Below are 10,550 nucleotides of genomic sequence, written 5' to 3' on the forward strand. Positions count from 1 at the left end.
TACCCAAAGAGCTGCAGAACGTTGTCCTGGAACTGTGTTCACAAGAGTCCTGTAGATTACTCCAAGCAATTTTTTTAAATGCAAACTAGTCTTCTATGGCCGATGGTGATTGTATGTTCCATGAAAACCAAATGTATTAAAAGGTCAGCAATCTAGTTCATTAGATAAAATGCTCTTAATTTTCTTAGGATCAAAATAATATATTTTTACAGTAACTGTGCACTTTAACTTCTTTTTTGAATCCCTAATTTCCCTAACCCTGTATTCTGCTGCTGGTTTTGTCCATAGCTGCTTGTGAATGACAAGCTTTTTTTCTCCTGCGCTTTTGCAGATCATAGAAGGGTTTGATCCAGTTCTCTGGGAACTGACATGACTAGATGAAGTCAAAGCCAAAAGCATGAGTATGTCAGGAAAGAGCACTTTCCTTACCCCACCCCACTCTGCTCACCCAACTGCCCAAAGGCCTCTCTATTTTTTAAAAGGATATTTACATTTTGCTACTAGGGTTGCTAATGGAGAGAGAGGGGGCCAGCATCTAGTTGGACTGTTACATTCTTAAATTCACTATATCAAGTAGTACACAATACTTTATTGAGTACCATCACACCTGTATTGAAAATAGCATTACTATTAAAAATCTTTTTTAATAAAAAAATTTCCAAACAAACAAATATCGCCTCATTTTGCCTTGGAACTAATGCTTCTAACACAAACATTTAACAGTTTGACTAATAAATCTAAAATATTTTGCTAAGACACAGCTACTATGATTGTAGTTATTGTCCCTAAAGTGCTCAGCGCCATCATTATTCAAATAATTTCCAGTATATTTTTAACTTTTAAATAGAGATAGTATTAACCATTTAGGAGTTTCTCTTTCAAAAAGAATTAAGCATTAAATAAATAGTAATTATTAATAATGCTTCTAGTTCACCTCAAAGTATTAATTTACAGAGCACCAGGCTTAATATCCTGTTTCATCCTCTTGGAGTTGACTATTTTTAAGTTCATAATCTTGTTGTTGTTAATCCTCACCTGAGGATATTTTTTCCATTGATTTTTAGAGAGAATGGAAGGGAAGGAAGGAAGGGGTGAGGAGAGAGAGAGAGAGACCAATGTGAGAGATGCATCAATTGGTTGCCTCCCACACACACCCTGACCAAGGCAGGGATCCAACCAAAACCCAGGTATGTGCCCTTGACTGGGAATCAAACCTGAGACCCCATCTGTTCAAGGGCTGATGCTCTAATCATTGAGTACACCAGCCAGGGCCAAGTTCATATTCTTGAATCCATGGTCTACATAGACTAAACGATAATGTTAAAATAATGTGGTAGGTTTTTTACACTTGATTTTATTAAAAGCCAGTGAGTTAATTTTCAGGAATGTGAGCTATTATTGGGAATGGTGTCACTGTTCTTCAGCCCCTTGGATACAAGTTCTGCAGTTGCACACAGCCAAGGCTCTCATTGCAAGAGATTAAAATACTGATTTTAAAGGAAAATTCAAAGATGTGGTCATTTTGGTCCCCATGGTGAAGCAGTGAGTCCAGTGCAAAGAATGGAGATACAAGAGTGAGACGGCCCCCAGCTTTCCGCCTGGGCTAGCTGCATAGCTTTGAAAGTCACAGTGCTGAGTCCCAGTCATTTATCTATAAAATGGAAGAAACTGTACACACCTCATAGAGCTATGAGGTGGGGGACAAAGAGTTGTAAGTGCAGAGCTGAGCAGAACACTTGGCTCAGAGTATGTACTTAATAAGTGGTGGTTATTGCCATTATTATTATAATATGCTGTCTGAATGCATGCAGTAGAAGAGTGGGACGTCCCTCAAGTTGAGATCAAGAAAGCCTCTGCTGAAGTCTAGACTATCCTCTTTTTCTCCATAACTTAGTCAAAGCACTTAACCCCCCTGGGTCTCTGGTGAGTGATGTAATCTCTATGAATGCCTTCGGCTCTGAAAGCTTTATCTAAATTCAGGGTGTTTGTTTTGTCCATGATATAATCATATCATATTTGTACACACAACTTTGCAGTGGATATACTTAATAAACTATTATTTATTATAATATTCTGTAATCAATTTTAAAGGACCTAGTATATTTCCAGGAATCTGCATGAAGCTAATAACGCACTTTAAAACTGTGGGTTAATTTATTTGGCACTTCTTTATAGCAGAAGTGACAAGCAAGTGTAATCAGACCTCCAGGTAGTGTTAAATTTCAAGTCTCACATGTTTTCTCACACACAAAAAGAATTCAAATGTCTTTAGGCTTTCTTCTCTATTACCTTGCATACTGGGTAATTTATATATTATATGATGAGTTGTTTAAATTGCTGGGTAATTAATATACTGTATTAGTGAGTTGTTTAAAAGGAAAAATCAAATTCTAATACTGTAAAATATAGTTTCCAGTCCTCAGAAAATATACTGTAAGAATTTTAGCAAATAATAAAACCACTACCTCTTTAACTAAAGAAGGGGAGACAGATTAAATCTATTCCTTACAAACTAGAAAATCCAGTCCAACTGACTAGACTTAATGATACTTATTAGCTAGTTAATTTAATCAGGTTAAATAAAACCATCTAGTTCATATTGATCGTGTGTACACAGGCCCTCTGAAATTAAGTAACTTCACCAAACTAATATAGTTCAGTATCAAGTCACATCTATCTTAACCATTGAGCAATTTAAGTGGATTTTTTTTTTCTCTTTTGCTCCTGAAGATAAAAAGGTTGAGCCCAATTTTCCAAACCTTGGGAGACTAGGTTTTCATCAGACCTCAAAAGGATCCTCTACAACTATGACAATAGTTGGAATTCACTATTTCCCCCTTCTTAGAAAAAAAAGGTCTTCTGCAATAATAATACTAAATTTTTACTCACTACTTCCCATGGCCCAAGGTCTGTTGTACATGCTTTACACATATTATTTCGATTCCTTCTCACAGCAATTCTATTGGGGTAGGATTATTATCCCCATTGTGCAGAGAAAGATGCTAAGGTCAGGACAATGGAGTACTTGCCCAGGTTACACAGCTGGTGAGTGGTGGAGCCAGGAATTATCTGGATTATCTGGATCTATTGGCAGATGCTGAGCTGAAATTGGCACTTCTGAAAGTCAACAAAATATTTTCTACATTTTTAGCTTACTGCTAGATCCTTTTCCTGAAACCATTCTTGAAGATATGCAGTAAGTGTTAGAACGTACAGCCAGTTTCAAAGCTGTGATAAATCTTCAGACTGGCATAAACAAAGACTTTTTTCCATGCAACTTTGCAGGGTTTGTTGTACCAAATCAACTGGGAAATATTGGAAGGGATTTTAGAGATCATGGAATCTTCCCACTGCCAACCATTACTTGTAAATGAGGTGGCTAAAAATTAGAAAGATGGAGTAATTTGTTTAAAGGCAAAAAGCAATGGCAGGACTATAATGTTAAAATAATTCCAATTTGACAGATGCATTATGGACCCCCCTCCCCCCCTGCCCCACCACCACCAAAGAAATTTTCTATCATACTAGCTGGGTGACTAGGGGCAAGTTACCAACCTCTCAGTGTCTTCATTTGCCCTCCCATACAATGGGAATGATAGTGGTACATATCCCACAGCACTGGAGCAAAGATTAAATGAATTAATACCTGTGTAGTGTGCTTACAACAGGCTTGGCACATAGAGAGTGTTATAAGAAATTGTTTAGTTTTATTGAAAATAGAATCAATTGCTAAAACCGAATCATTACATATGGCCTTCCTTTTTATTAAGAGAATAATGTAAGGTTTAAAAATCGAAAGTATAAGGCAACATAACATAATGGCTCAAAGTGTAACTCAGATAGCACTGTACATGCATTTCCACATTTGTTAAGTGGATATAAGTAATAGCATCAGGCTCATGGAATCAGTTATTTAAATGAGGACTAAGTAAGCTAATATACTTAACTTAGAACAACTCCTGACACAAATAAGCCTTCAGTAAACGATAACTCCTATTATTAAGGCAAAATACAGAAAAGTAGTAGGCTAAATCTACTACTCAGTTGTTAGTAAAAGTGCTGCACTGAAAAGTCTTTATAATGTAAGTATATTAGAAATAAAAAAGACACCTTTAAACATGAGGACAAGCCACTACAATGCCCCCCAAATAGACCATGAAACTAATGAAAGCTAGATGTATGCTTCTCATGGTCCCATGCTCAAAATATTATAAAACAACGAATGATTGCTGAGCTGCCTATGTGGCTGTATTTGGCCAGGATGATTCCATTTCCACTTATAGAGGCTGGTCACATTAGAAAGGCCAGGCTAAGCCCTGGGTCTCAGCCCCTTTCTGTCAGAGGAGCCGGGCAGGGAGAAAGGCTTTGTGAAGACCTGAAGTGAGGAGCAAGTGCGTGTAGATTTGTTGAAATTATCTGGACCAAACTTTTTCTACTAATGTTCTCTTTAGTCATTCCAGGTTCTTTTTAAAAACGCAGTTTTGAAAAAAAAATTGAGTTAGAAAACTTAGAAAAAACCCCTCCAACAACATAGAACCAGGACAAACTAAGCATATGCATTTGTATTTTGATCAGAAAAGTTTTTTTGTCAAGATATAAGAATAATTTTACAGTCAAATAAAGAATAGAATTTATATTTGTGGAGTTTGTATTCTATAGACCCAGACTGTTAATTTATCTTTTAATTTTTTTTTTTTTTGCTAAAAATCATTGGATGAATATGTAGACTGTTTTTGAATGACTAACTCTGGAGAGCATTCTAACTATTCTTCAAAATGAATGACTTTAAATGGCTAGGAAAGTTATCTGTTTTTTGTATTAAAGTCACCACAAGTTGGGGAGTCCATTTGCACCAACAGCTTTAGTCAGCATCTTCCTGCCACTTTCCAGACACCCCATGAGCAACTAACTTTGTGGGCCATCTATTTCCCTCTAATGTCAGAAAAGCACTGGGCTAGTAGTGTTAGTCCCTGTGGGCATGAACCACAGTAGGAGTGTACATGGCTGCCATCTGGGATTTCAGCCTTCACCCCGAGATAAAACACGTCAGGCTTTCTACCATCTGAAACTATATGTATTCAACTTTAAAATGGCTCCCAACCCTTACTCCATCAACAGTGCTTGCCTATGGGATGGCCCTGTGTGACAAATAGGATGTTTGGCTGATCCATTACTGAGTTTTTTCTGGTCATGGTGTGTGGTTAGCAGACTCAAGAAGCTTTCACAGATTCACCAGGCGCATCACAAAGCATGTCTCAATAACCTGTGCTGCTTTAGCTGTTTTTCTGAGCCCACACTGTCACCGGTCCCCCTGAAGCCAACCACAAGGGAGAAACAGAGGCCACGGGCCCAGAGGTGGAAGAAACAGAAAATCCCTCAAAAAGAGATAAAAGGTAGTTAGGCTGGAGTTCTTCGGAAAGTTTTTAGTTGCACAGTGAGCATGAGGTTACTCCTGTTCGCGGTATGGAGACAAGTGTCATACAATGAAACATTACAGAAACTTTTATTCCTTAGAAAATATCCTTTCAGCAAATGTATTCTTGAACATTAATCTGCAACTTTTTCAATACTTCAAAAATTTCATCTAACAGTATATTATTGACACAAATCCACTCGATACTAGGAATTGCTAACCTTCCAATCATGTTTAAATGATGTAAAAGAAACTTATGGGAAAATTGATAAAGAATTGTTTTTAGATTGAGAAACGAGTAGGTTTAACCTATGGCTATACTTTGAAAGGAAGAAAATACACAAGTGATTAGTCATAAATGTTGTATTAGGTCATTTGAAGGAGGGCAGGCCAAAAAACTGCTCTGTCTCAGCGTAGGACTTTGGCCATTGCTTTTTGTTGTTGTTTTGAATAATTGCCTTATTACTCCATTTATTTATAGATAGAACTTAAAAGAAAGTAATTTCACCTATATGAGTAAACATTTTTGATGAAGCTGCTGCCCTTTTGGTAAAATAGATCATTTATTTCTGGATCAGTTCAAGATATATTTTAACTGCCCATTGTGAGCCAGGGAGGCACTGTGGAAGGGATTCAGCTATGAAGAAGACACAATTCCAGACTGCAGGATCTTGGGGTAGTATTGTTGTCGACACAGGCACATCACCAATAATTTCAACAGTGTAAGAATTACGGAAGAGTTATTATATGGATCCTGCAGCTGAAGCTTGAAAACAGAAGAAAATGTCAGCTAGGTGCAAAAAAGTGGGAAAGGGGTGTCACACAGAAAAACCAGCAGAAGCAACTGCAAGGAGGCAAAACACAATTTCATAAGCTAGGTCGTCATAAGACAACTTATATTTGTCTTTTCTCTAATATCCCCACAACTGCAGATAAAGTGAAGTGTTTATTTTGAAAAATTAAAAAAAAAACAAAACAAAAATAGTTGTCATCTATTTATCTATCAGTAGGTAGATATCTTCTTTTATTAGTAATAGATGCATATTTGGAATTAAGATTTAAATGATTTGGGCATTAAAATACTCAAAATATATATTCTCTACTGTTAGATGTTTAATAACACCCCTTTTATAACTGACCTCAACTAACAGAACTTCTTAATTGAGTAGTATCAGTACACTTCTAAGCAATAACCTAGCTTTACGAGCAAGAATGATTTTTGCTGAATCATATATTGCTTTAAAATAAGCATTTCATCTCTATATGTGGTATGAAGGGATAAAACTAAGTAGGAAATCTGTCACTCAACAATACGGTTCCAGCATGTTGGATAATGTCGTGATGACTCCCGTGCTGTGAGGATTGGAAACAGCATACATTTGAGGGCTATATTATCAGGATGCAGGGCATTTTTACAAAATATAGAATGTATTTCTACATCAATTTGTAACATCATTTATATCTGAGCAAAAATGATGTTTCTTTGTTAGTAAAGCATCCCATTCCTATTCTTTTCTCACATCCATGTTCATAGCAAAAGGAAGGGTTACTTAGTTGCAAATATATGAGAAATGTACCAGTATTCTTCAAGGACTGACTGTGCATTTTAATTTCTAAGTAGCCATTCATTCAGGGATATTCATTGAAACCAGATTCAGCTAGAATACTTGTTTGGCATTGTGCAAATGCAGGCTACACTTCTTTTACATACAAAGGTGCAAAGTAAAAGATAGCCTGCCCCCCAAGATATACTCTTCAATACAAATATTCCATTAAAGTACAAAAATAGTAACAGTCTGTTTCCTTGAATTCCTCACATTTTTATTTCCTCAAAATTGTTTTAATGCATATACACAGTCAAGGCAAAAATATAAAATGTGTTTATTCTTTTTTTTAAATTCATGAATGTGAAAATTTTGCAAAAGCACTTTCCTTTCAGATAAAGTTCAACAGATTACCAATTGCAGTTTTATTACCACAGCCACTAAATAATTTTCCTGTAGAGATATATTTATTGGTAAGCAGCTTAAAATTTGGAAATACTGGTAGATAAAGTGCTATGGGTAATATGACATGGTAAATGGTGTCAGGAAACAAATAGAATCCATGAGAGAGCAAGAAAATTCAAAAGACTAATTTAGTGACCTAAGAGCTAATCTTTCTGTATATATAATCACACATTCAAATGTGTTTGGAACACAAAATATTACTTCAGTGTTTGTGCATTTGATTGTATAATTTCTTCCATTTGTGTTCCTAACTTCATTTCAGCCTCATGCCTGAGAACATTTCTTGAGTTATTAGTCTTCCTCAGGATTACTTTAGAAAAAAATGAATGCATTGATGATGATGATGATGATGATGATGATCATGATAGGGTTAAAGGAGACCAAAAGTAATTTGAATACTTGACTAATAATATAGCAATTGTTTGCCTCAAAATTTTAAATATCTTCTCAAGTAGAGAGTAAATTGATTGATATCTTCTTGAAACATGTTCTTGCAAAGAGCCAAACAGTTAAAGTGCATGCTTGCAACTTTCTCAATCCTTAAATCTTTAAATGTTAGACCTAAATACTTGTTTGCATTTTTACAGTATATTCTAAGTTAAGATATGGGAATGAATGCCTTCCAAGGTTTATTTTGTGATAAAGTGAATGCAAAGGACATTTAATGATGCTATAACTGCTTTAAAAAATGCCAGGTTTGATTTTGTCAGTGGCAATTAAATATGACACTTAAAAATAAACTGAACAGAGCATCTGGCCAGCCCATAAGTATGAGTCATCTTCAATGGAAGTACCAAATTATAGTAAAATAAATAAATAAGTAAAGTGACATGAAAAGAAAAATCTTATTTCAGGCATGATTAGGGCCATGAGTAAAACTAATCCAAGTTGATATGTGGCAATTTCTAACGCAACATTATTTTAGAAAATTATTTAGCGACTGTATAAATGTGACATGCCTGAGAAATGCTCATTAAGCTGGTTTACACAATAGTTGAGATGTATAATTATTTAGCCATGCTCCCACATTGAAGTAAATGGTAAGTTCCAATTCTAATAGGGTGTTTTGAATTATAACCCCCAGAGCTGGTGCTGAATGCAGAGCCTTTTCTACCCACTGATAACTACAGGGTCCCAGAAGTGCCACAGTCCCGCTTCTCTGATTTCATTCATGCACGTTATGAAGACCAACTTCAACAGCAATAAAGATCTACACTTGAATGCTTTTCTCTCTTTTGTCCAACATCATGTGGCACACTTACTTCATGGAAGAAAGCGGTAAGGTGTTAGGTTGGGTCTCAGAATGAATAATCCAGCCATTGTGTCTTTAGATGGATCAGCACTCCATGCAATCTTAAAGGCAGAAGAAGGAGAGATGGCTGAGGAGGACTGGAGGCCCTCTTAAAATCCAGAACATTTTTCCCAGAATGTGCTGAAACTGATCTGAGTGCCTTGGGTTGATTTCCCTATCTTCAACTGGAATTCTAGATTTGGGGATCAGGCTGTTGAAATAAAAATTGGGATTGATGATAGAAGTATAAAGTGGAAGGGTACCTAGGATTTTGAGGTGAAAAGTTACTGACCGAAGATCTCAGAGGTGTGTTTAGTGTGTGTGTGTGCACACATGTACATCGGGGAACCTGCTGAAACATAAAGCAAGATCATCTTTGCAGCTTACTGCTTTCGTCTGAGGTCTGTGAACAAAAACAGCACAGTATTAAGAAAGCATCGCATAGTAAGGAAACTCTTGCATCAAAGTAGGTCATACACCTGTGACAGACTGCAACCTTAAGAAAATCAACAAGCCGTAACCGGTTTGGCTCAGTGGATAGAGCGTCGGCCTGCGGACTGAAGGGTCCCAGGTTCGATTCCGGTCAAGGGCATGTACCTGGGTTGCGGGCACATCCCCAGTAGGAGGTGTGCAGGAGGCAGCTGATCGATGCTTCTCTCTCATTGATGTTTCTAACTCTCTATCTCTCTCCCTTCCTCTCTGTAAAAAATCAATAAAATATATTTTTAAAAAAAAGAAGAAAATCAACAAATACCAAAACTTAACTTCGGTATCATAAAATTTTATCATAGCCCAGGCTTAGGAATAAACTTGCTCATATTTATACTGACAAAGCAAATGAAGATTTCCATGGTCAGTTTTTATGTTGTATTTTGGTTTCCATATCAAATAGTTTATATTGTTGTTATGCCTACTATTATCAATATTATGAGCTTAAGTGAAGACCAGACTGTTGCAGAGCTCTGGGGTTGCCAGCTGGGCTTACTGAGACTAGGAAAGAAGAAAAGGCTCTGAAAGTGAAATGAACCAAACAAATGTCAACTCCACAGGCACTGGAATTAATTTCAGACCAAATTTGCATAATTAAATTAAAATAAAATAGGAATAATTCATTATGCAACTAAGTTGTTCAGTTTGACAATGCAGACTATTTTTTCCCTCAACTCTAATTTAAAAATTCAGAAGTGGTCAGAATAATTTTGAAAGCTTATGTTTGTTCTGATGCCAGTTAGAGGTATTTTAAAGGAAATATTTCTTATGGAGAGTGTCATGGAAAGTATTCAAAGGACTCTCCTCAAAGGGTAATACCATCGACATTTGTTCGTAGAGCTGTCTGCCATACACTTGAAGTGACCTTGATTTTCTCTAGTCTTCATAGAACCAGCCTATGAATTTCTTCTTGAATTTCAAGGCAAAATAAAGGCCTTGTTCAAACAAGCAAATACATAATTATAAGCACTGCAAATTTTGTGTTATTACACTATATTGTACCTGGGAAATTATTTGAATAGTATCATTTAAACAAAATTTTCACTTCAATTTTGGTTTTCCATAGACCACCATAAAGGGTTCAAGCCTGGGTCTAATTAGCATGAAAATGGTGGGAATTTTACCACTGTCAAAAGACAAATCAGTTAATGTAGGTTAAAAACAATCAATCATGATTTTCCCTTATTGATCATTGCTGAATCTTCCCTGAGCTGCACGCTAGGATGCCATGCTCTAGTAAGCAATTTCAAAATCTTTTCAAATAGAAGTCAATATTTAAAATATAGCAACACCCCATTTTCAAGTGCTTTGTGTAAAATCACTTTCTTTAATGTTCTAAAATAGGATT

At 36.1% G+C, this 10,550-nt stretch overlaps 1 protein-coding gene across 1 annotated transcript in view; it reads left to right on the forward strand.

Annotated features, from left to right (window-relative positions):
* Positions 1–8,628, forward strand: part of TMEM200C (transmembrane protein 200C) — an 11,208-nt gene extending 2,580 nt beyond the window's left edge. The window contains exon 5 of the mRNA XM_015562674.1: positions 8,507–8,628. Coding sequence (XP_015418160.1) covers positions 8,507–8,628 — 122 coding nt within the window. The remainder of the gene's footprint in view (positions 1–8,506) is intronic.
* Positions 8,629–10,550: the final 1,922 nt, after the last annotated feature.

The sequence above is a fragment of the Myotis davidii genome, unplaced genomic scaffold (assembly GCF_000327345.1).
Source record: "Myotis davidii unplaced genomic scaffold, ASM32734v1 scaffold96, whole genome shotgun sequence".
NCBI classification, from domain to species: domain Eukaryota; kingdom Metazoa; phylum Chordata; class Mammalia; order Chiroptera; family Vespertilionidae; genus Myotis; species Myotis davidii.